The following is a 27,978-nucleotide window of genomic DNA, read 5'->3' on the forward strand; positions in this document are numbered from 1 at the left end:
TTTGGTTTTATCAGCACTTTCATTTGAAAACCAGCACATGTACATTACAAAAACAACTAAGAAAAACAATAAATACACTAGTAAGAGTACTGTCAACAAAAACATCTGAAATAAATCCGCAGACATGAAGCCTCATTTACAAAAGTGGATTTTACTTTTCATGAATAACTTAGAAAAAGTTTATCACCACAGAGTGAATAATAATTAACTGAAGGTCTTAAAGTAATTCTGGCATCTCAGATGAAATTGGTATTCAATGTGACAAGTGTGACGAGTTCAATTAGTTTACGACAAGTGACTGAAATTGCACAGACATCACTGACGGTAAAAAGCAAAATGATTTCCTGGATTGTTTCCTACACAGCACACAACTGTAGGAGTGTCTTATCACCAAAGCGTCAGCTATTTGCTGACATCTAAGCACTGTGCAACAGCGTTAGCCACACGATTACCACACGGGCCATCAGACAGGTTTTAAAGTCCCCAGGTTGCCTCAGAGTGAAACGTCAATGTGAAAACAAAGATAAAAGCACTAAAAAGTTAGTTATAAGCACCGATTACATTGCAAATCTGTTCTCTATGTTAAGAACAGCAGGCCAGAGTCGTGATGACGTCTGACGTTCACCTTTGATTTCAATTCTAAACTAGAATATAAGCTTCAATCATCCAGATGTTCTTTTTAGATAAAATTGTAAATGTTTGTATTGACAAACCTCATTTAGAAAATAGATATAAGATACAAGTGCCAGATTGTTTTAGTCATGCAAATGCAGCAGTTCATAATAAATTCATAATAATGTTAATAATCATTTGTTCTTTTGTCTGATGGCTAAAATTTCAATCTTTTAAATGTGAAGGAAATGAGACTTAAAGGCCCTGACACACCAAGCTGACGCTCCTCCGTCAGTCCATGTTGGGCCGTTGACCATGTCACTCTGTTGTGTCCCCACACTGTCGGCCCTCATCAGCACTAGACAGCTTATTTTTTGGCAAATCAGCATGTTGAGTCGGTGTCTGCAACTACGGAGCCCGTCAATTAATGAAATCAGTCTGATTGGCATTTTGGCTCAGATCGAGAAAAGTGAAACAGAAGTGAAGAAAGTAAACAGAGCTAAAGTCAAGAGGGAGAGAGATCAAAACAAACTTGTTACATAAAGTAAGATTATTTTTATTTTGTCATTGAGCTCTTTAGCAGAAATGTTCTGTGATGGTTTGTGTTATTGTTCACTGGCGCACTGTAAATATGCTCTGTTCTTTCAACACTGGATCGTGTTGTTATGTGTTAACTGGCTAACTACTGTCACGACAGTCTTCTGATCTGTCCCTTTTTGAATGACGATTACGGACGTCCACCATCTGCTGCTATAGAGAGTTATTTCCTCACACAGGAGTGCAGAACGTACGTGCTGGTTGGCTGTCAGTTGAAGACTTTGTGGTGTGGTCATGTGCAACTTTTTGGCTGAGACACAGCAACGTTGGGCCACACAGCACTGTGCTTTTGTTGCCGCTAGTTCTCAATAGTCGGTTTGGTGTGTCTGGGCCTGAAGACATAACCTCTCTGTAGAGGTATTATGTAGTTCCCATGATGTGGTTAACTGGACTTGTCTGAAACAATTCTGACAGCTTGTGTCCAGAGATAGTGCTCGTGAGTAAACTACCACAATCATTCGGACTGATGATGCTATAATACATGAACACGATTATATACACCATAAAAAGGGAGATTTCCTTTTTCTTACGATGGAATTTTATCTTTAGATTGTTTTGTAAATAAGGCCCCACTGAGCAGAGGAAGGGATCGTGGAGTTACATGTTTAAGAGCAAACACAAAAAAAACAGGGTAGTCACATTTTCTACACACTGAACACTGGTCTTCGCACTGCGGCGGGAGGGGGGAGGGTTTGTTTCTTGGAGATTGATAATGGATGATTTAGTAGGGACGGCCCCGCCGATCCTGTCTGTGGTCACCCCTGGAAATGACAACACACATTACATAATCAGCATCCAAGCAATGAGCCGAAACTGCAGGGTGAACAGGTGTGTGTGTTTGAACAGTGATGGTTACACAAATAATAAGCTGATAAGTTAACACAGAAGAAACACTTTTAGGTTAGCGCTAGACACAAAAGCGTGCTGGGTTGCTTTGTATTTTGTCTGTACTGGACTGTTTACTCCCATTTTTTTCTCAACACTGTCCATGTAATTCAATAAAAAGTTATGAAAGAGTTTTAACTGACAGCATGTTAGCTCGGTCGCTAACTGGATAATAAGTCTCCAGAGTTTATAGCTTCCTCCATTTTGGACTCTTTGACACTTGTTTTGTCTAATTCAAACTGCTGAAGCCTCAAATTACTGTAGCTTCAGCTGAACTTTGGAACGTTTTTTCACTGAAAGGACTGTGGATTTCGTCCTCTATTACTTACATTAGAACCACATAAGAGATATACTATGCAGGACTTTCCCAAAAACAACGTATAGACTCATACATGAAAAATCCCTCTCAATCATCACTTACAACCCACTAGAAGTGTGTGTCTGCCCTCTGCCTGAATTTAATGACTATCTTCTTATTTTCTGCGATCGGGGCGTTTATGGGCGTGTACTCTCACAGCATAGGCTTCATAAAAAGGTAGCAAGCAGGTGCCAGACTCTAAGCAGCAGGCATTTAAGAGCCACGCCACACGATTGAATCTGGTCTGGCTTTTGCTGGTGAGCGTCTCCGAAAACAGCAACTGACAATCCTGACTAATGTGCCTTTTACAAACAGATCTCTTTACAACCAGTGTGGACAGGAGGAACTATTAATACTGACCAAAACCTGTTTCATTCTTCAAATAAATGTAATAATAAAGTATTGTTTAAAGACGAAAATACTTTGGTGTGCTGCCAAAGTATAGCCAATATGTGGAAAACATTACAATGGACCTTTGATGGTAGAACACTTTTAATAAAAGAGTGTCATTCAGAGTATATCTGACCTTGCATCCATCTTCCCAGGGCCGTATCCTCCCCGGTCACCTCCTCGGCCCCCTCTGAAACCCCCACGGTCACCACCTCGACCCCTGAAGCCACCTCGATCAAAGCCCCCTCTGCGCTCACCTCCGTAACCTCCTGACAGCAGAACAAGCAAATCAGTAACAATTTGTAAAAATGACAGGAAGTGTCACCTTTACTACATTTGACCCAAAGCTGAGCAATGACACTGAAGATAAATTTGTCCTGCAGTGAGACAGTATAGAGTAAACTGCCGCCATGTTCAAAAGCACACTGTTTATTACTGACTCACAGTAATTACACATTTCTCTATTACTGGTTGCAAGTTGTTATTATTGGAGTGAGTCATAACAAAGCTTTAAAAGAAGCAATGACAAAGTAAAATAATGTCTCTTTGTTATCAATTACTAATCCAATAATGAAAACAGAACTGCTTTTGTAAGGATTGTTTCTCTGTTAGAAAGTAGTTTCAATGAAAGTCTCAAAACCTGGACGAATGACCTCAAAACTATCTGCATGACTGACCAATGCCCAGAGTAAGCGAGGAAGAAAATATGCTTTCATCTAACTTGAGTGAATAAACACTTAAGTAAAAAACAAAATCAATCTACATCCAATGACAGACTACCATAAAATGATTGCGGAGTTCTAACCTCTTTCCATTGGGGACATCCCACCAGCGTCCTCAGGTTTCGGGGCCTTGCACTGGTTACACTCATTACGCCATGAGAAGTTCAGGTTGCCACAGTTGCTGAAGAGAAATGTGCATTAAGGACAGAACTCAATGAATTACCACAACATATCAATTATGTTTGTACCTCTGTCATGCATTCTTCATGGTTTTTGCACAATTAACTGAAAAATTCTTAAAATCATATTTTTGTTTGAGATCTATCTGTATGAAGTATATATACTACATCAAAGCAGTAAAACTAATCTTACAGTATTTGTCTAAAGTCATCTTATGAATAATGAACACAAAAAGTCGACACAAATTAAAACATTATTTTATAGTATGAAAGCTGTAAAAAAATTTCTATCCAGATCCCTTTAAAAGACAAAAGTGGAATCACCAAATCCTGACTCACGGGTTTGAACACTTCCAGTCTCCAGCTCTCTGTTGTCCTCCACCTCCTCCTCCTCCTGCTCCTCCTCCACCGCCCCCATTGCCTCCATTGCCTCCTGGGAAACCTCCACCACGACCTCCTCCAAATCCACCACGGCCCATTGGCCCTACATGGAACCAAGAACCAAACCAGTCAGATCTTCTGTGACTGGTGATGCCACCTTACAGGTGTTTAAGTTTAATGACCACCTTTATTCTTCATATTTTCAGCTGTAAAATAACCTTAAAGCCCCTACAAGGAACTTTCATTTTGAGTTGATTTTGGCGACCCTGTGGACAAAAGCAGTAGTGTTTTGCCGGAATGAAGCCTACATTTCCCATGAGCTCTAGCGCATATTGTTGTAAAGACGCTTACCTGGCTCGCGCATGTGTTTGTTTTGGGGTTGAAAGAAACAACAAGATGGGAAAACTTTGCCCCAGCTCCTATCGGGGATCCCAGCTCACCTCTGCCGCGCCCCAGCTCCACCTCTCCGGCGTGAGCGCCACTGCCGCCGGGGTAAACGCAGCGGTCGGCTGGTAAGGCTGAAGGCCTGTTTGGCGAGCACTTCCATGGCTTCTTGGACTGAGTATGGAGCGGTGCCTCGCCTCTTTATTTCTCGGCACTCGCTGGACCCTGTCGACACCTGGCTGGTACCTGTCGTCAGCCCGGATGAGGTGCTCCAGCCCCACGGCCCCTGCTCTCCTCGTCCCCGCTGGCGCGGGGTGAATCTGCGCAACCTGCGGCCTCTGTGTGTGGCTCCTCGGACAGCTAAAGCCGTGGACCCGCCGGCTCCTGCCAGGATTGGGCTGGTAAATGCTAGATCACTAGCGAACAAAACGTTTATCCTGAAGGATTTCCTGACTTCCCGAGGATTGGATTTTCTCTGTGTGACTGAGACGTGGCTGACTGTTGGTGAGTCCAGTGCTTTCACAGAACTTTTACCCGATGATTGCTGCTATTTTAACTCCCCGCGGACGTCGGGTCGAGGAGGAGGAATAGCGACTATTTATAAGAGTCACTATTTCATTTCACTACTAGTCAAATATAAGCAGCTAGGTAAGATGACGTGTGCCGTCTGAGTGCCGTAAATCGTTTCGTCCTGGAAGCGACCTGGGGCGGACCCGGACACAGTTTCCTAAAGGTATGGATATACACTATATAGAAATAGCTTATCTTCACACCGATGGTCTCATTTGCTGTTGTACAGTAGGTCACGCACAGACATCAGCAGAAACGAGAGACTTTGCATATCCAGTTAAAAGTTCCTTGTAGTGGCTTTAACATGTGATTTTAAGACAGACTTGTGACTGCAAACAGGATGGTATTGTAAATGTAAAAAACAGCAATAAGGAAAAGGTTTTGGAAAAGACTGAGACCTGAAAGTTCAGCTACAACATGGACCTTCGGGTGAGAATGTTTTGTCATCTGCAGTGTTCAAGGTCAAGAATGAAATTCTGAACCTTAAATGTTAAGACAACATGGATGAGAAGTCCTGAAAGTGCTTGGAAAAATTACAACTGTAAGAAACTTGGTGGCTTGATAGATGGAGAGCAAAACCTTGTGGTGAGATGGTTTTACAAACTGCTGTTTACAAGGTCAAGAATGAACAAAATGCTATCCTTCAAAAACTAAGTTTAATTTTAAACTAAAACTACCGCACCACGGATGTATGCCTCGGCATTGCATCCATGTCTGTGAAAGCATGGATGCTTCACACACAGGAGATCTATACAATCAGCAAAGTTTCAAGGTGGATACCCAAGATTAGTGTCACCAATTAAATATCTGACCAAATGTCTCCTCTTTTGTTCCTGAGTTATGACATTAACTAATGGCCCGAAAAGTGAAGTTGACCTTTGAGCTTTTCATCATTATATCTTGTTAAACATTTGTGTGACGGTTTGTCATGATTAGCATAAACCTTTTTGAGTTATGGCCAAAAACAAGTATTGTGAGGACCTTTGACCTTCAACCACCACATTTTAATCGGTTTATTCCTCAGTCCAAGTGGATGTTGTATCAAATATGAAGAAATTCCCTTGAGGTGTTGTTATCAGGCTCATGAGAATTAGACAGGAGCAAGGTCACACTGACCTTGACCTTTGACCACCAAAATCTAATCACTTCACCATTGAATCCAAGTAGGTGTTTGTGCCCAATTTAGGAAATTCCCTCAAGCTGTTTTTGAGATTTTGCATTCACAAGGATGAGATGGATGCAAGGTCATGGTGACCTTGATGTTTGACCCTTGAACACCAAAAACAAGTCAATTCATCGTTGAGTCAAACTGGACATTTGTGCCAAATTTGAAGGAATTCCCTCAAGGTGTTCTTGCTCACAAGAATGAGCAGACGGACAGACAACCCAATAACATAACGCCTCCAGCCACTGCTACCGCTGGTATGGAGGCATAAAGACAGGCTCACCTCCTCGCCCTCGGCCTCCCCTCATGCCACCTCGGCCACCAAAGTCAGCTCTGCGGGTGGCAAAAGTCACCTTAATAGGATTTCCATTGAAATCCTTACCTATCGAGGAAAGAGACACCAAAGATCATAAGAAGCTGAGGCAAGAAATAAATGTGCTTTACTATCACTACTATCACACGATGGATGAAGCAAAGAATTTAACACAATACAACAAAAATGAAAACATGACGGTTAAATTTTTGTATCGCCTTTAACGCACATGGCCCCTGCAATCACCTTTATTTCATGTATGTTATAACAAATTCCAACAGCAGTCAGTTTCTAAGGTGGAGAAAAAAAAGTATCTAAATACCCCAAACTAAACTTTTAAACCAGTCTTGCTGCACACTACACTTCTTTGTTGTTCACTATGCTCAGTATGTTCCACATGCTCATATTTCAACCACAGTTTTGCTGAGTACACTTCCTCCATTTCATTCTGCAAACTTGGAAATATAATCTTGTTTGACTTTCAGGGAGCTCAAACTAAGAGTTATGAGTGAGCCATAATGAAGATGACCAACTCACCGTCAAACCAGTCGATGGCAGCCTTAGCTGAGGGAGGGTCATCAAAAGACACAGTGGCCTCCCCCTTCAGCTTCCCTGTCTCTCTGTCTGTGTACAGGTTGATCATGGGCAGGCCTGTCTTCTTGTTGACCTAAGAGGATGGACAGAAGGAGACAGGGTCAAGTAGTGATTTAATTAGATTCACTTGACAGCTTTGATAGCAATTTAGAGACAAAAATAAATGATCCAGTTGCAAAAAGGTGTAAATTATTTGTGTCAGGAGGAATTGTGTCAAATTTGATAGTAGAAAATCTGATTTTGTACTTTCCATTAAGGTCTGAAGTTGAATTTGATCTAGACTCACAGGTCAGTCTTTAGACGCTTTGCTTAACTAAAGACTGATGTCTTTCTCCCTGATTTTGTGGTTAGATGGGCAGATACAACTTCAGAGTTTAAAAAAACTCCCTACATTGCAGAACCAATAGTAAATCCGCAGGGCGGTCCTTCAGTGGCTCGCTGAACTCTTGTGCTCGTAAACATAGTCCGACTGTGTTAAAAGTTTTAAACAAAGTCGCTGTAAGCCCTTCATTTCCACAATCTTGTGGACTGAGCATACGTTTGATAAAACGGAGTTAAATCTCTCGGCATCCATTTTCAAGCTCTGTGTGTTTGTTTCCTTGCGGACGAGAAAAGGGGGAGCGCACATTTCCGGGAGGGCGTGTCCTTTTCAAAAATGCAAGAGGCGTTGCTCTGTTGCCGGCCGTTTTCTCCGGTGTGTTAAACACACTTTAGAAAGGAGTGTCCCCAGACTATCAGAAGGCGGAGACTAAATTTGATCAAACTACACTTCCCTGGATGTAGTTTATCTGAATTTAAAGACCCAAATTAGTAAATAGTTGTGATGCTGCAATTTGAGCTTTTATTTTAAGAAGTTCTTATGTGTGTTACCTCCTTTCTTCAAATTTGTTCAAAATCAACATCAAATGTTAAGGGGAAAAAAAGTTCATTTTTAAAACAAAATTCAGACTGAACACATTTACAGTCTGTAACTATAAGCCAGGCACGTCTGGCACAGGGGCCAATTGTGGCCCGCAGCTTTATATGCGGCCTACCACACAATATTGGTTAGCAAGTTCACTTTGCATTTTTTCTGTTCCCACAATGCAGGACAATCATACAGTTTGTAGACATGCATCAAGTAGGAACTATGTGGGTGGAACCTATGTATTTTCATATACAGACAGTAAACGAGCACACAAAAAGTTACCTAACAGCAGACATTTCCTGCTAGTAGCAGACATGGTCACAGTAAAGAATCATACAACGAGGGCTGCTGCTTTTAGGAGTGGTGTGAAGCTATATACCTTTCTACTGAAAGATGAAACAGTTGCATATGTGTCATTTGTATTGAGCATATATATTTAAAAACCCATATGATACAAAAGGCAGGGGTTTTCACATTATTAGCACTGAAGAGCTACAGTACCTTAATGATCCCAATCTGCTTAAAAAAGTCTGCCACTGATTCAACAGTGTAGTCGTCACCCAGGCCTTGTACGAAGATGGTGTTATTATCAGAGTTATCCTGGTCCTGCACTGTTGGGAGATAACGGGAGGAGATGTTAAGAAAGCAACAAGAGGCTAACACAGCAGTATACATCACACCCCTACTGCTTGTCCTCAGTAGCTAGTCTCTAACTCACTAGCTAGAGGAAAGATCAGTAAAAGCTTATGAATGATTTGTTATCAAGATACCTCGTCAGTATTGGGACAAGGACAACTATCTAAATGTAGGGGAGGTTGGCAAAAATATATCTTTTGCAAAATTAATATCAATGGTAGGGGGTCAAGAAAACATCTGTTCTTGGCAATTATTATCCATGGGAGAGGGTCAAGAAAACACCTCTTTTGGTAGTATCCATGTGAGGGGGCAAGAGACCATCCATTTTTGACCATCCATTATTGTCCATGGGAGGGGGTAAAGGAAACACTTCTTAAGGTAGTAATATCCATGGCAAATTTGACAAAAATGTGACCAGTAGTTGTTGAAGTCATGTGATTGACTGTGGAATGTCCAGTGTTGACAGTGTGCAAAAACAAAATTACACAAAACTTACTGAAACCGGGTCCTCCATGTCCATGTCCTGGTTCTCTTGGTCCTTGAGAGGGCAAAAAAACATAAATTAGTTGTGGAAAAGAACAAACAATAAACCACACACAAACACCTCACATATAGTGTCAGTCCTTTATTTTATGTTCTCTCCTCAATCCCACTTCAAGTCACTCTATGTGTGGAGATATGATCTAAGAGCCTTACCATGACAGTCTGTATATTTGTCAAAAAACAAAACACGCATTTTGCCATCCTGTTATTCAACCATGTCATCATTTCATACCATCTCTCAGGATTACCACACTGCACTTGTACGCAGAGGACAATGAGCCACTGATGTTAGCTTTAAGTCCCACAAACACGTGTGCGAAACAAGATTGCACACATTGTTAAGATACTGCCTTCAAGTTGATTTTGTGCATCGGAATGACCACCACACTTGGAATAACCACCATGCTTCTCACAGTATACCATTTCATTGGGTTGGTTTGTTGATCCAACAAGTAAACGCAACCATGTGTAATTCTGACACTTCACGCAGAGCCACACAGGTCGTGCTCTTGGATTTGATGTTTAAAACAGTCCACAAGTCAATGCATTTGAGTTGATGCATTTGTTAATACACTATAAATCATTTCCTTCACACAAACATTAGCAACTCTTGGAGCCAGTTCAAACACATTGCAACACAATCCCTTTTTTGAGTATGTACACCTTCAACTGACACAGTAATCCATGTCATTTACTCATTTCATTCTTTGTCTACTTTAGTTTTCACACATCTTAACAAAGGAGTCCTTCAAATAACCCCAACAGTTATCTTGAGAGTAAGAACACCTTGTTTGTCATTCAGAGACAGATTCCAAAGTGTTTTGTAAGTTAGTTCAACAGTTAAGAACACCAACTTAAAACCCAACTTCCAGTGTTGAAGATTAAAGTCCTGTCACCTTTTGGAAGACGGACTGGAATCTGCGTCATTAGCAGCTTGATTTACCAGAGCTTCTGGAGCTAAAATGTTCCCTCTTAAAAACAATCGTTGCATTGTTATGAGAAGCCAGAGCCAAACCCCTTTCATTGGCACAACATTTGAACTACTTAAAATCTGTCAAGAAGTGACTGTGAAACCAGCCGAACCCTTCTTCGCATCAACACAGAGATTACCAAACTCCTGACTGATGAATCTTCTTTACTTTGATGATTATCACTCAGTTAACTGACCAGACTGCTCTCATCTAGGCACAACACGAAGGTGACTCATTCCTCGTGACAGAAAAAGGGAAAAAAAAAAGCTTCCTTTTATATGTGACACACCTTTTCCATGAAAACGCCATGTCACCATGACTCATGTGTACAGGTATCAGAAGTAAAACTTTAATTTGGCTGAATGCCCTTAGATCTGAAGTCTCAATTTCACTTGGGGCAGAGTGGTAAAATAAAAATTTTATGTATAACAGCTGTACATTAAAGACACAGTATGACATTAAAGACACAGTATGACAACTAAGGGGTAAAGAAATTGGTGAAATGCTTTCCAATTAATTTGTATGTATTATATGTATGTATATATAATATGTATTTTAAGGAACTGTAAAGAACAATTATTTATTTCAAATCAACAATCTATCTATCTATATATATGCAGAACTCTCTTTAAAATGGCATCTTCCCCCTGAAATTTGAACAAATACTTTACACTGCAACAACCAACTTCGTAAAGCGTTTTTATTCTTCTGGCAACATGGCTTTATTTCTGTTCTGTTGTAGCTTTTTATAAGAAATGTTTTTTGAGATTCATGTTTATATTTATGGTAAGACCAGCTTAAGTCTCTCAGCACCATCTGGTCTGGGAACTGCTCTGCCCCTACAGCTCTACAGAGAGTAGTGGACCCTAGGAGCTACACTCTGAGGATTTCTAGACTATGTGTGGAACCAAGCAACTAGGATTATGAATGATCCTCACCACCCCAGCAACAGAATAGTGTATCCTCTACACTTCTACGCTGTTAAGACCTTCACACTCTATGTCTGTATTTTTCATCCAAAATTGTTGCACAGTGAAAACTAACTACAACCTCACCTTGTGCCAACGTTTACACACAGACATGTTTGTCCGTCAAAGTTTTCTAAACAGGTCTGTTTTTCTGTGTTATTTCGCATCGATCAAAAGCCTTTTAAGAGTTGTTTGACCAAGAAACCGTGAAGAAAATGTGGCTTAACCTGTGGTACATCTGCAACAAGATAGAAGAACGAGTGCACAATACCATTTCATAACTCAGCTTGCATACTTTCAACAGGTCAGATAGTAATATTCAGGAGGATAATAAAGACGAGGAGGAGGATGTCACAGAAGATGAAGACTGCACACAGACGGAGAGACAGAGAGCAACAGTGTGGAGACAGAGAGAAAGGACAGCTCAGCCCCATCAGGTCGCTGCGGTGCCACATGCAAGTCATGAGGACAGAGTGGCGAAAGCTAGGGAGGTACCTCTAGTGGAGAAGTAGGAAATATAAGTTTGCCCCGTATTGCGAATCTTCACATTAAGTAGAACAACTAAACGCACCAGACTCAGTGTGCAAGGTTTCTGTGCGTAACAATTTTTATTGGATGAAGGATTAAAAAATGCATACGAACCTGCACCTCATTTCCACACAGTTTTGTTTTGTGTTTGTATTTCTTATAGAATACATGGAGAACGCCCCTTGTGTTCAACGCCAGGAAATGCATCTCTTTACGGTTGGACAGACACACTACCGCAGAAATGGCAGGAAAGTTAATTTTGAGTGTTTTTTGCCATCCAATCTTGCAGAGTATTCACTTGGAGCAGCACAGAGACAAAAGAGGACCAATACTGTATGGTGACACATAAGTGGAGGGGTTTGCCTACCAAACGTGTAGCCATTTCTCCACTATGCACACACTCTATATGTAATACAGCTAGCAAGTTATGAATGTTAGCTAGTTAAACATGCTGTCAAACTTTTCAAATGGAAAAATGTATAAAAAGAGCTCTATCACATTAATCAGTCTGTTAGCTCATGTGTTTCTATGCAAACTTTCTGTGGTACAGTGCATACAATCTGTCTGAAATCTGCCACAAAAGTAATCAAGGCTAGAGGACTGCATCAGGACTGGGATCCCACAGGACCCAACACAAATCATGCGGGAACGTGCGGTTTTTGTCATACACATATTGAATGATGACAATAAAGGTCTTTCTGTTCTATTCTATTTTGTCTTTGTTGTGGGTGGGACAAAGCTGTCAAAAAAATACATGCGGGTTCCGCAGATTAATTACCATGAAGGACGGGGACGTCAACAAGTAAAGTGGAAATGAAGGTAAAAGCTGGACATTATAATAGATTATAATAATTATAATACAAAAGAAAAGCAAAGCAAGTTGGACAACTGGAGGAAATTTATTAGGATTATTACATATAACAATAACACTAATTGAGACACCAGAGTAACTGTTTTTACAAATATATCTGTGCACTACAATATAATGCTATATGCTACTTATTACCGACAGGTGAGCAGATCTTTCTTAATACCACAGTAATATAACGTGTTCTCCCTATAGGACAGGAGAAGACACAATCTATTGTGCGGGCATGTGTGGTCAGAATGTTTGGGGGTGTGGGCGGGAGCTGACACACACCCTGCAGTAATGGGTGGGTGGGAATAGTTAACATACTCTAGAGGCGTCGGTGGCTTAGTGGTAGAGCAGGCGCCCCATGTACAAGACTGTTGCCGCAGCGGCCCGGGTGCGCCCCATGTACAAGACTGTTGCCGCAGCGGCCCGGGTTCGAGTCCAGCCTGTGGCCCTTTGCTGCATGTCATCCCCTCTCTCTCTCTCCCCCTTTCACACTTAACTGTCCTGTCCATTAAAGGCAAAAAATGCCCAAAAAAACATCTTTAAAAAAAAAAAAAAAAAAAAACATACTCTGTGGGAGCAGACAGTAATGGTCAGAAATCCAGCAGCAGCGGGCAGGAGCAGAATTAGGAAAACAGTCCCGCGCAAGGCTTTACTCAAGACAAAATAAAAGAGAAGAAAGAGTTCCGCAAACACATCAGAGATCAAAGAGTTTGACTGGACTTCTAGTTCACCTGCATACATACACAGAGCTACGTGGTAATGAGGCGTAAACTCCCCTGTTACCACCAGGGCCCCAGAAGTGCACTAGGCTTTGAGGCCAATTCTCATAGTGGCCAAACAGTGGAATTACAACTTAATTGTATTTTTATTGTTCATACTTCCTTTTTTTCCCACATCCTTATTTCTACTCTTATTCTAATTCTTATTCACTACACATATTTTTTGTGCATGTAACAAATAACACCTTTGACTCAACATGGCTTGTGCAGTATATTAAATGTCAACTGCACAGATTTTGTCTCCAACTCTTGATCCTACTGCTTTTGTACTACAATATTATTGATATTACATAATCAATGACGTGTACTACTTAGATATTTATAAGTAAGCACAAAAGCACACAAAACACACTGCTTTTGGAAAACATTGCAATTTTGATAGATGAACGCATCATGTTATCACCATAAACATAGCTATTTTAAAAGTCACTGACAACACTTGCACACTTGCATCAGCTCTGCCCTATTATAATTTTCAAAAATCTGAAATAATAAAAAAACAACCAAAAGCTGAACAATGTAAATGTCAAGTATCTCTCTGTCCCCACAACAGCCCTGAAAGTGAGCCTTTAGTCACAAACAAAAACTTTCAAACAGTAAACCTATCACAAAAATTATAATAATTAAACTAAATGTGTAATTAACAACCCTGGGATGTGGTTTGCGTGTACAATAGAGGGAGTTGAGTGAGTGTTTAGTACTATTGGTCTATTGTTCCAAATGGATTACACACGTTATTGAGAAACCAGAAACGTCCCTTCAATTTGCAGCCTGCCATGTAGCATATCATGTTACTGATGCTTGATAACATTCCACAGTGGGGCAGTGAAGGCAGTTTTTACCATTCAACCCTCAAGTCGAACTAAAAGCGTCCATCCTTCTGGTATGAGGCAAAGTTTCTTTTATTGTTTCTGACACACTACCCCATCAAGCACAGCATGTCTTGAACTTTCATGACTCAAAGACCTGACTAGAACTCTGAACACCCATCCATCAGATTCAAACACCATCAATATTCCAACACCAAAGCTGCAACAACTACCAGAGGAACTACATGTACAGCCATAATGCACCATTTTACTCCCCCTGCTGGACATTTTCAATCACTGCGTATAGTTCACTTGCAACACTTCAGATTATTATTCACACCTGAGCACACCGAGGTTTCTTACCTGTGAGGCAGTTCTATGGAAAACATTATGCACCACACTCTACCTATGTAGCATATTAAGTTAAAATAACATGAAAGTCTAAATAATAAGTTTGAGCTCCCCTGTAATTTTTGTTTTTCCAAAAGCAGGAAATCTCAATATGCTACACGTAAATAACACTATTATCTGTTTACACTAGAGCTGCAATGATTAATCGATTAGTTGTCAACTTTTTAAGTATACGCCATCTAATTTAATAATCGAATAATCATTTGAGTAATTTTTCCAAAGGAATAAAAATCTCTGATTCCATCTTCTTAGATGTGAACATTTCCTGGTTTCTTTACCGCTTTATGACAAACTGAATATCTCTGGGTTGTGGACAAAACAAGACATTTGAGGATGTCAACCTGGGCCATTTTCTGACATTTTATAGATCAAACAACTAATTGATTAATCAAGAAAATAATCAACAGATTAATCAACAATAAAAATAATACTTAGTTGCAGCCCTAGTTTACACTACTCTTTACTAATCGGTACAGTTGTATAAATTTTCCATTTTCGAGTACTACATTACTTCAAAAACCACACAGCCGCTTCATGCTTTAAGTAAACTCATCTGCCCTTCTTTTAACTTTGACTCCTCAAACTCAACAAACCTTTTTTCTCAAGTGTTGTCACTTACCACCAAACTTATTGAATCCTCCACGATCGCCCATTCTGATGAGGAGGAAGAGAGAAACGACACGCATTGAAGGCTGGTGCTGACAGCGATTTCTCTCAATGGGTTGTGGGAAACCTTCACTCTCACAGTCTCTCACTTAAACCCACCCCTTTTCAGTTGGCACTTGAGATACTGGACCCCTACTTAATTTTGAGTATACCTTGAGGACAAGAGGCCAGTTTAAAGACCTTGTCAATACAAGTTCACAAGCTTTTGAACTTTGCCATCTATACTCTGAAGTTCTGTCAAGTCTCTAAGTGACTTAAATGCACCCATTGTATTTCGTCATATAACTTGGTTTTGTGTCAATTAATCGACCCAAACATTAACACCTTTGACCCCTGGATGTGTGTTGGGTATTTTGTAGGTCTCAGACAACCTTTACTCCTGCAGCAATCCCATAACAGGTGTTCTTTGAGGCTTTTCTCATGATCGCCCAAATGATTAATACTTTCAATCATTCTTTCGTCGAACTAGAAAACCACTATTAACTGTAGACTGCCCCCCCCCCCCTTTTTTTTTTTTTTTTTTTTTTTTTTTACAATTTTCCAAATGATGGCTTAAGAGCAGAAACCAGCCTGGAGAGAAGGTAAAAGCCTAGGAGAAGATTCAAAGATTGATTAAAGCAGAGTATGATACAGTGGAGGGTTGGCTGGGAAGGTGGAGGTAACAGGTGGGAAGGCAGGTGATGGTGATGTTTTGTGGTGTGTTAGCGAAGGCCACAGGCTATTTGCTACTTTTGCAAGTTGTTACAGACAAAAACACACTTTTGAGGAGTGAGAAACACCATACTGGCCTTGGACGTTCAAGTTCGTACAGGCAACTTTCAATGCACAGGGTAAAAATCTAAAATGTCAAATAATTAGTTGTTTTGGGGAAACTTTGTCTCTTAGAGTTATACCTCTGCTTTAGTTTACACGTAAACACTTGTTTGTGCCCTTTATAAACAGTACAGACTCTTCATTATACCAAGATAATACATCAACTGTGAAATAACGGAGGTGTAGCTGGACGCAAGCACCAGTGGCTGTTTTTACTCACACTTACATGTTCGTCTACTTTCAGATCTTAACACAAGACCACTCAAAACCCAATTTAACTCTTCAATACATAAGGATAAAAACGTTTAATCATTTAAAGGGTAGCTTTGGTGTTTTTCAACATTGTGCCTCTTATTCTGTGTCTTAGGGTTTGTGTCCACATAGCTTTTTTTTTTTTGTTGCGCTGGGGAGCACTTCATCCCAGCACTTCATTGAAAGCATTTCCAGTACTTTTTTTTTAAAGACGCCCTATGCATGGGTTTTGTTCCTATGACAACCATAACTTGACATTAACATCAGCTAGGTAGCTAACGTAACACTACTTTCACAAATGGTTGACTATACAGTTAACAACAAACTTACGGTGAGTACTGTGATAAAAGCATAACACTCGTCGACATCCAGTGTCCGCCTGCACATCTCTCACAGGTGGGTTTTTCTGTCTTTGTTGTGACAGTAGACAGTAACCTAGCTAAAGAAGCGGCAGTGACTTCACCAGCACCTTTTCTGAAAGGTTATGAGATTTTCTACTAAAAGCCCTCTGAGCAGCCACACAAAAACACAGGCCCTTAGTGACTAATGGGGTCAATAGTATTTGAAATTGGTCCAGTTTTGTGCCGGTAGAGTTGAAACAGGTTGCAGTGTAATTACTTGGGGCAATTATGCACTATCAATTTACGTCAACTAAAACTGCTTGGTTTTGCCCCTGACAGGCTCAGATTTGGCTTGGGCAGTATCTGTTTTGTCATACCTTCATACCTTGATACAGTGCGACCATAGGTTATCATAATAACTAGATACTAGACCCCAAGATGGCGCTTATTCATATGCCAAAAAGTTTCTAGCATCCAGGTTTGCTTCTGTAGTATGCAGCCGACTGTGTATACACAGTAGTGTTTCCCTCGCTGGCCTCACCTGCGAGTTCCCGTTTGACTTAAAGACTGTACACTGTGATGACATCACGGATTATTAAATCACTTTTCTTGACTCAAGGAAAGTTTTACAAATATAAAACCACCATTGATCAAAAAATTATAATAGAGAGAGTCATAAGTGACCTTTTAGCAGTTAGGGTTTCTCTCTTACAATGGTTGTCTTTGGGGAAAATCCTTTTTGAGCTGCTGTGGATGTTTTTTGCTGCAATATAGTCAGCGGCACTGAGCGGTTGAGCTGCTTTCCTGGGGGCCTGGGCACTACCTACAATCAGCTGCTTTTTCCACCAGTAGAGACTGACCTCTGCTGGCGTGCGCTGTACACTATATACAGTGAGTGTTGAGGAAAGATAAGTGTTTGCAGTTTTGACTAGGGCTGCACGGTATATGCGGTAGACGGTAGAAATGATATAAATTTGGCCCACGGTAGAGATTTGCGCTCTACCGTCCTATCGTCAATGACGTCATCACACCTGCCTCAGTGTGAAAATGGCTGCGAGCACAGAGACAGCGGAGCAAGAGGAGCTGGTTCACGTCCGTGATTTAGCATAGCACGTGCAACATGTGTTGCTGGAGAACTTGTGAGTGAGTGAGTTAATGTCTTATGAACAGCCCCGGACTTCTCAGACTCTTTTAGCGACTTACCGCTCAGAGGGAACTCATTCAGTGTCTCTTCTGGCAGCAGCACAGCGTCTCTCCCTCTCCTCTCTCGCCGTGCGCGCACGGGAGTTGATTTTCGGCAAGAGAGTTTGTCATAAACCTTTGGTAATGTAAACCTATGTGACGCTAGGGGCTCCACAAAAAACTCCCTATGTGAATGTGTGATAGTTGTGGTATCATAGCAGCCTGTCACAGGTTACAGCGTAATGATTAGAGGAGAAATGGCAGAGCATAAAGGTCCAGGTGGAAAAAACACAACTCAGTCATTTAGGATTTTGCTAAAAGAAGGAAATTACCTTTTGATATAGATCCCAGGGGACATTTTGCACCATAGAGTGCTGGGTTTTAATTTTGAGTTTTGAGATCTGCATTCTGCACAATAAATGCTCTAAAAAATACATTATATCTTTGCTTTTGTTGTTGTTGTTGCTTTGCTAAGGGACTACAAAACCCATTCAGAAACACTTCTATTATAACTTTTACACTTAAATTTATACCGCGATATATACCGTTACCGTGAAGGGATTCGATTTATACCGTGATAGAAATTTTAGGTCATACCGCCCAGCCCTAGTTTTGACAGTATTGAAAATCATGCCATCGGGATTTCTAAATATCGTGGTATACAGTAATACTGTGATACCACAAAAGCCTAGCTCAGATTGTTATTCTAAGTGTCAGAAAAAGTACATTTAGCATGCATAGAGCCAGCATATTTTCACGTCTAACTGGATGAGTTAACCGAACCAGAGTAGGTAACTGTTGGAACAGTAAAAAAAAAACAAAAGAAGGTGGTTTATCATTTTCATGAGTTTCATTTTATTTCTCTCAGCTGTGAATGAAGTGTATTTTATGATAATAAAATTACAGTCTATTCAAATTGATCCTGGTGGCTTTGGTGATTTGGTGAAAATTTTGGGGCTGTTTCTGGTTTAACATAAAGGATCTTACTCTTTAACAAAAAGGTTTATCACTGTAAGGATCCTTTCCATTATCGGACACTTATAGTTATATGTGAGCCAATCAGTGGCAAAAACAAGCACTTTTAGTGGATGTATATGGATGGAATGGTTACATTGCAGCATGTTTCGCGGCTGCAGCTCTCTTGCTCAATAGTGGACCAATTCAAAAACTGTTGTTCCCATTGGTCACTTAGACACAAAAACATGGGAAAACAGGGTCCATGTTGAAAGATACCAAAGTTACCCTTTAACAATGGTTTTGTTGAGCAACACAGGAGGTAATCAGCTGATCAGTAATCAGTGCCATCTGCCTAATTAAAGGAAACTGTAATGATGGATTGGGGAGTGAGTTCTAAATTTTGTCACAGTGGGGAAGGCAAATCAAATATAGTCCATGGTGGATGAGAGAACATACAATGAAATGGCAAACTAATTTGTCTATGAGTTCATCACTGACATGATGTCACAAGGAAGAACATGAAATACTGTGCAACTTTTACAAACAAAAAGATCAACTTACCATAACAGTTTCTGCTTCATAGCTTCACTATTGTTGTAAAATCTTTGCTCTGTGATTCGTCCCTGTTCTTTATTGGATTTTTACAGTATAGGTTTGTCCCAACCTATAATTTCTAGTTTATATCTTGTTGTCTTAAAAGTCCTGTATGTAGCTTTGAAGAAAGATAGTTGATTGTTGTGTCTCATTCCCAGGTTGTCAAATACAGACGCTTAGGGTTGGTGGTTTGATCACTAGCAGCAACCCAAAGCGTCGCTTTAAGTTTGCCCGAAAATACAGTTTGAAGAACAGTCTGTTTACTAAACATTATAATTTCAAACAAACTACTTCTCTAATTGGAAGTAATTCAAGTGTTGCATTTCTGAGCTACACACAAACAGCAAACACAAAATCTTTCTCAACCTGTGTTCACTGCTACATGTTTAGTTTTAGTTTTTTGTGTTTAACAGAACTTATTCTTATTCTTTGTTTGTTTCTATAACCAGGCTTTAATGCAATGTTGAGTTTGAGTGTGATCATACCATCATTTCTGTAACAATGTTGAAATGAAAGTTTGGGATCACAAATTTTGTCTTAGATTTGTTTGTTTGAGCACAAGAGCTCACCTGGCTCATTTTTGTTTATGTCATCACAGTTGCAGTGGAGTGTCTGCACAGACTCTGCTGTACACATGGTTTTTGTTTTTTATAGTCATTTAAAGAACAGCAACAAGACCACTAACAAGATCAAGACAGAAAGATTGTATAGTTGTAGATTTAACTGCAGCAGCACCACCTTGCACCATATATTGTACAGCCAAATCACAATGAAAAACCACCAGCATATGGATATATGTTGCATTCCATTTTAAATAGGGTTTGGTAGGGGTCATGGTCTCTTTTTGTACAACTTTTACAATGAGACGCTGATCTGGCAGCACAGATGCTTGCTATTAAAATCTTCATATTCATACTGTTGACATTTAAAAATGTCACTTAAAGGTAGATGTCATAAACTGGTTCAATTTTGGTTCATTCCTGTCCACATTTTTGCTCTCTGTTGTATATAAAAAAAAACATCACTGCGTAGGGCCTTTCCTCAAATGATTGATGGTGAGAGGGGTCATGTTTTCAAAAACAAAACTGTCATTTGTAAGATTTTAAACAGCAGCAGAAGTGAACTTTAACTGTACGTTCACACCAGAAGCTTCCCAAGAAGAGGCAAAGTCTGTTGCAAACGCCCAAGATGCATGACTGTCAAAAATATTTGTGGTAGCTTTGGTCGCTCTAGACACACATCACGTGAAACACTGAACGTTCGATTGTGCTTGTCAATTTAAAGGAACCGCAAAGCGGGCTACTGGCTTGAAAGCAGCGTAGTTGCTGCTTGCTGTTGTCCAGTCAAAAAGCTCATAGTTGGCCTACAGAAACTTATGTTTGGTCAGTGAAAACAGAAATAGCAAGGAAGACTTGCATGCTACGTCGCAACATTAGCCTGCAATTCTCTCCTCTATTACCAACATTACACACTTTAAAACCACCAGACCAACCAACTACCTCATTCTTTTTATTTTGGTCTCTGTAACCAAACCGCGACACATTATAAAGGACTGAGTGGGTGCCAACGCAAGTAATAAACTTCTCGATCCATTGTCAGAACAAGTGTGCTGTAGGAACCAAAGTTACATGGCTTGTTCTCTGGGACCCGCTTCATCGAAGCACGTCAGCATTCTGATTGGGTGCCGCCGAACCACGTCAGAGCTCATTACCATAAAGTTAAACGAGTTTAAACTCCCCTCCGGAGCTGCTCCGGTCGCTTTGGTTGCCCGAGACACGCGGCTGACGCCCAGGTCGTCCAAGTCGCCAGGCTCTCATTGAAAACGAATGACTTCCGCTGCTTTGGAAGCTCTGGTCGCTGTTGGTGTGAATGTACAGTAAGTCTGTTAGACATGTTTGCCATCTGTTTGCCACCCAATGGAGTGATATATCCTGGTTCACCCTGTAGCACGTTTATCAAGGATCCATTACTAATTTCTCATGCAAGTGAACAGCATTCACTGCAACTTCACACAAGGGCTCCATGCTTTTGGTGGTAATAATCATTATGCGGACTTACAGAATGTGGTTTTGGACCTGCATTCAGCCAGAAGGACCTTAAATCCAAACCCCTATGACATCACGCCAACTCTGAATTTTACCCAGTTTACAAACTCAACTCGTCATTTCAAACGCTACCTTTATGATGGCAAACATGTTTTGAATTTGTAGAATTTTTTTTTTTTTGTGAGCTCTCGGCATTTTATGTTTTTGATCAACCACATCAGAGAGCTAAATTTTGGGATGTTTTCCTAAGTTTAATGTGTTGCATCCAGTAGGCTGGACGATACCTTGAGTAGTGTCATATCATGTTAATATTAACATGATATGATAAGTTAATTGTGTTATTGTTTTACAAAGTTCTGTGGTTTGAATTAACGATTCCCAGAAAACCCAAAGTGAGTACTGAAGGTTCTGCTTCACACATATTTAGTTGTTCCTGATAACAGGGGAGCACAGATCATCACGTGAACATCAATTACATTTTTTGTTACACTGTATATATTACATTGGAAAATATTCTCATTAATATATTGATTTCTACCATATCTTTCAGCCACAGCATCCAGGCATGATGGGTTTGTGTCTGGTGGGCGGATCAACACCGTATCACCAAAACTAGGCTAGGTCCTGTTTTGAGAATCCATATAAGCGACACAAAAAAACACAAATTGATCTGTCTCATGTCAGATCATGTTCTGGGAACATGAACACTCTTCTTACTGCATGCACTCTACATTTGCACGAGTGCAGTGATCACCACATTAGTTCAGAGAATTCACACAATTAACATATCTGTCATTGAAAATTCTCATGTTTTAGAATGTATGTGATTAAGTTATTAACAGAGTAAAAAGAAATGCCAGGTGTTACCTATTCTGTCTATTGATGATGCATTTACATTGGTTCCCTCTGTCATAGTACAGTAGCAGCTTTTAATAATAAAAAGTATCTGGATCAGTATTGGTGATTCTTGGCCTGGTAATATTTGGTACTGGATCAGAAATGATTTTAAGTTTTTGCCCACCTCTAGTGGGCACATAACCCAGAGATACAGCGCAGGACTAACACTGTATCTGTCCTTAGTTTAACTCAGAGAGGTGCTATGACACACACATTTTTTTAATATGTATGTGTTCACCTAAAAAAGTGCATGTCTGGCATACAGCTCTGAAAAAAAAACAAGATTTTTGCAGTCTTGAGACTGAAACTGTAACAATTGTTTGGTGGCTATTCATTGATTTTCCTCAAAACCAAGTATGAGGGGACACAGTAGCACGCACCTCTCGATAGCTTTAGCATGTGGCTACAAACAGCACTCTCTCTCCTCTTTCATTTTCCACTACACAGTTTAACAAGTAACCAAAGGTGAGGACACACTTACATACATCACTGTATTCAGACTCCGTGCACTTTCATAAGTCCAAGAGACCTTATAAAACAGGACTGACAACATGGACATTGGATGTTTTTTAAACACTCACCCCATGCCTCCTCTTCCTCTTGGTCCACCTCGGCCACCTCGGTCAAAACCGCGATCATATCCGCCGCCACCACGACCTCCAAATCCTCCCCCACGGCCCCTGCCACCGCGGCCATCAGGACTTCCATAACCTCCATCAGAACCACCATATCCTCCACCTCCTCCACTCATTGGGGGGCTTTCGTCTCCATATCCTGACAGAGATTTGAAGCAATCCGATCTCAACAGATTTACCAATTTGAGAGCACTTCGACAATGTACTGTATTATGTATTATAATAACAAAAACCATATAAAAGCATTGTCTGTTTGATTTATTTATATCCAAGTCACTCCAGAAAACTGTAGCTATGGTACACTGTAGATACAGTGTATGTGGAGGTAAATGATTGTGCCTTTTATACAGAATGGCGGGGCAGCATAATGGCATGAAATTCCTTGAAGAGGCAGTGTAAAAGGGGCTTGTATTTTACTTGGAAAAATAAATCAAACTTTGACATAAAAAGTGAATATAAAGCCATCCCTTACCTCCACCTTGACCGTACTGGCTCTGCTGGCTGTAGCTCTGTGGAGGTGGTGAGTTATAGTTTGGAGGCTGGTTGTAATGACCTCCTCCATGTTGGGATGATTGTTGGTGGCTCCCACTGCCACCATAGCCACCAGTCTGACCTCCACTGCTGCCGTAACCACCTCCACTCTGTCCTCCACTTGGTGGCTGGTTGTAGCCAGAAACCTGTGAGTTACCTTCATAGCTGTTGACGGATGGGAGAAAAGAAGCAATAGAAACTAGTCAACACCTTCACCAAGGCTACACAACTGTAGCAGCAAAGCTTGCTGGAAGAGAAACCTAAATCAGTAGTTTCCAAACTTTTCTTAAACCACAAGACACCTTCATAGTGATTTTTAGCTCTGTTTTTAATGATAAATCTTTATATCAGTTCCACGGAGATATCAGACTATTGTGCACTTGGAAAACTCTCATGCCAGAAAGGATATTTCGACCATGGGCTGTTGTGGTCAGTCATAGCTGCAGCATAACTGCACATTTAACACAGTTTTAACATGGTGATTTTTATGTTTATTACTTAACCCAGAATGAAGATGCTGGTTACACAGCGGTATTGCTCATATTTCATCTGTGCTCCTGGCCAAGTGGGGCAAAAGTCAGTAAATAAAAAGTTGAGAAGAAGGGGGGTCTCACCCTGCAGAGGATGAAGGAGGAGGCTGCTGCTGGCTGTACCCTGAGAAGGATGACTGTGGGTTGTAGCTCATGTTGGAGGGCTGGTTGCTGCTGTTATAGCCTCCAGGGCTATAGGACTGATTATAACCACCACCACCACCACCACCACCACCACCACCCTGGTTAGAGGGTGGAGAACCATATCCTACAGAAAGAAGAGAGGAGACAGAACATGGAGCAAAAGTTAACTACACCATGATGTATGACTGAAAAACTGTGTGGTATTGGATAGTTCTACCTGACTGAGATTGACCATAGCTGCCATATCCTCCTTGGCTATAGGAGCCAGAGCTGCTGTCAGAGCTCTGGCTGTAGCCTCCGTAGCCCTGCTGGCTGTAGCTCTGGCCAGAAGACTGACCATAGCCCTGGCTAGCACCTCCACCTCCACCTCCACCTCCACCTCCACCTCCACCGTAGGACCCATAGCTGCCAGAGGTAAAGACAAACAAAATAAATGCTCACACACCAAATACAAATACACCACTTAAAATGTTATACATTGAGAGTAAGCACTTTTCCATAACTTTGCAAAAATATTCCAATTTGATTAATTCATTATCATTGTTAAAGCAACACAATGGAGTTTTTGAGCTCTCAAAATATACCCAAGATCCTTGTGATGGTACATCAACACACAATAGGTTGGATGACACCTCTGTCAATGCTTGAAAGCGTCTGTTCACTTGCACTGGCACTATGCAGTTTCGGGGTTCGGGTAGGAACCCGGACACAAAAAAGACTACAAAATTTGGCTGCTTTACGGCATACGTCATATGCCCCTCCTCGTCACATCCCCCTCCTCTCTTTAGAGTAGCGTAGCCGAACCAAGGTGAACGAAGTTAGACGTGGTTGTTGTCATGGCTGAAGCGACAAACAAAAGGAAGAAGGTGAAGGTGTTGTCCGAGGAGACAAAGAAAAGAAAATGGGAGAGCGATAAAACAAGAGCTCGAACAAGGATTAATATTGGCCCGGCTTTCACATGCTTGCGAGAGCTGAAAGAGGAGGGATGCCTGACCGATGGCGACCTGGCGCTGTTACTGCTGTTACCCTCTACTTAGGAGACTCACTGTCTGCAGGTCGGCTGCCTCAGGTATATTTTAAGATAAAGTGTTAGCCTACATACAGACAGCTTTCATTTTAGTTTGTCTTTAACACTTTGCTGTTAGCACCGCGAGCACGATGTGCTTGTGTCGACTGCAATCGTAAATCATAATAGCGGTGAATGAGAGACTGCAGACAAAGCAGATTGAAATATGGCTGTCTACATGCTGATCACATGTATTGATAAAGTATTGGCTTGGCTGGCAGAGGTTTTATCACACTTAGTTACAGTAACAAGTGCAGCTGTCGTTAACTAGAGTAATCTTGAAGTTATATTCCCTTCATCTGCACCACGGCCTGTCTGCTGTTGTCTGACTTGTGACTTCACTCTGTTGAGTTTGTGTGTGTGTGTGTGTGTGTGTGTGTGTGTGTGTGTGTGTGTGTGTGCACTGGCGTGCTGTGAGGAGGAGGTCAGCCCTGACATGCAGAGAGCAACTCATTTCTGAGTTTCGAAAATGAATAAAATAGATAAATAAAGCAATCGGCCTTATCATGTATGTACAAAATGCTATAAGGCTACTTCACCTGTTCTGAAGACATGATGATCGCGCATTACACGGCCAGCTTCAGGAAGTTCACCGGCATCATTGGCTTGTCAACAAACGCATGTGATTTTTCCAACAGTTGTAACAGACAATACCGTTTTTCGTCTGTAGGGGGACCCCGTGAGGTAAAAAAGCAGAATCCTCCATTGTGTTGCTTTAACTCCATGGTTTCACATACTTTTTTTTGCCACAGCACAAATTAAGGACCTGATTCTCACGTCCCCAAAAAGGAGTTGGCAAGTTCTAATGAGTATTTGTCAATGATTTCTATTCTATGTGTGTGTATATGAAAATCAAGAGCATATATCCAAAAATTAAACAAATGCAATAAAACAAGAATTAGAAATCTCCTGCCCCCCCACAACCCAAGGTTGAGAAATTCTATTTTATGATTAAGACATTTCTTACCCCTGGCCAGAAGGTTGGGAATAATCTATGGAATAAACAAAATGGAGTGTTAATATCAAACAATGGTTTTTTTTACACTTTCGATCAAATAGAGCTGATCCAAATGTGACAAAGCTTCATACACAATGGAATCACCCTCAAAATATAAATATATTTTAATGACAGTAAAAAAAGAAAGAAATTTAAACTGTGGGAGTATGGTTTCTGGGATGATAAACCAGCAGTAAAAAAAAATTACAGCTGAAGCTGTTACATAAGCTGCTTCTATTAATTAAATATATACCATTTTTTGCATTTGTTCTATTAAGACATAATCAGAAAAGACACGTATTAACTGGAAACTAACATCTGACGAGTGTTGGAATGTGACTACATACATACAGCCTACCTGTACTCAAATTTGAGGTACTTGTAATTTACTCATGTATTTCCATTTAATGCAAGCTTTTTCCTCCACAACATCTCAGAGGGTAATATTGTAATTTTACTGCACTACATTGGCCTGACAGCTTAAGTTACAGATGAGTTTTCCATCCCCCTCCGGTCCACTGAGATCCATATATCTCCAGATGTGTTGACTTTGAATGTTTGTGGTAAACTGCAGAATGAAGTGTTCCTTTATTTGTTGATAAAATTCTCCTACCTCTTATGGTAAATACACTATTTAAACAACCCTCTTGGATCAGCTGGAAATGATCACAAAGCTGGAAGCAGGTCTGTTTTTCTGACACCATTAAAAGTTGACTTTTCAGGGATTCGTGGCTCTCTCACACTGGGTGGTTGCTCTAGGTGAAACTACCATCAGTATATAAAGGAGTTAAAGATGGCACAGCCTTTACAGCAGTAAAATACAACATTTATGCAGCAGTAATATTAATTTAAACAGGTACATTATGCTGATGATAATAGTTAACGTTACATATTGCATTTACCTTCCGTTAAGGTTTTTTGAATGCGGGCCTTTTACTTGCTGTGAGTTATTTTCACAGCGTGTTATTAGTACTTTTACTTAAGTAAACAGACACCATTCATCATCTCCATCTTCTAAATCAAACCGTGTCAAACCCGCAGTCTGTGCTCTGAGAGGCGGGGCCGCTGTCTGAAACTGGGTCAGTAGCACAAGCTACCTAGCTAGCTGTTAGCAAGGCAGCCGTTAATACTAACCGAATACACCCTTAGCTAAGTTAGCTTTGGTTAGCTTTGACAGCACAGTGTTAGCTAGCCGGAGCGCTCCTGTGAGATTCTTCTGTATTGTAACCCAGCAATCCAAAAATAACCTTATAACGTTAATCTTAACAAATATAACTAACTAACGTTGGTTACTTTATAAGACAGTCAACCTCAACGTTAACCACTAACCAGCGTCTTATCACTAACGTTAGAGAGCCACCTGATATTAGCTAACCAGCTTGCTCAACAAAGAGTTTCTCTTACCGTTAGACGCCATTTCGACGAACGAGAAACAGCTGCTGACCTCCAATAAAGCCAATCAAACGGTGTGTTGTTGACTGAACCGGAGAGGAGGAGGAGGGTCACTGAGATGAAGATGGATGCAAAAGCACCAGTGCCCCCTTTACAGTGCAGTCCTGCAATTCCTCCTGCGGCCGCAGGGAGGCGCGCAGCAGCCTATGTACTCAAACAGGCCTAAATAATATATTAATTAATAGACTAAATAATATATTACATTATTTATTACTCACAATATAAAATTTTGATATAATATAACAAGACGAAGCAAATGAATTCATATGGCACGATTCAGACACGAGGCAGTTAGTAGTTCTACTACTGCTACTA

At 40.7% G+C, this 27,978-nt stretch overlaps 1 protein-coding gene across 1 annotated transcript; it reads right to left on the minus strand.

Moving 5' to 3' along the window:
- fus (FUS RNA binding protein) lies at positions 1-27,745 on the minus strand. Its single transcript, XM_050070167.1, has 15 exons — positions 27,616-27,745; positions 26,182-26,206; positions 24,366-24,553; positions 24,089-24,272; positions 23,416-23,639; positions 22,890-23,082; positions 15,181-15,215; positions 9,190-9,231; positions 8,559-8,668; positions 7,094-7,223; positions 6,527-6,625; positions 4,083-4,227; positions 3,648-3,745; positions 2,979-3,111; positions 1-1,970 (listed from the first exon to the last, which is right to left on the minus strand). Exons 1-15 carry the CDS (start codon positions 27,626-27,628, stop codon positions 1,931-1,933), a joined length of 1,659 nt encoding a protein of 552 aa, XP_049926124.1. The 5' UTR covers positions 27,629-27,745; the 3' UTR covers positions 1-1,930.
- Between the last annotated feature and the right edge of the window lie 233 nt (positions 27,746-27,978).

This window comes from Epinephelus moara, chromosome 18 (assembly GCF_006386435.1).
Source record: "Epinephelus moara isolate mb chromosome 18, YSFRI_EMoa_1.0, whole genome shotgun sequence".
Lineage (NCBI taxonomy): Eukaryota > Metazoa > Chordata > Actinopteri > Perciformes > Serranidae > Epinephelus > Epinephelus moara.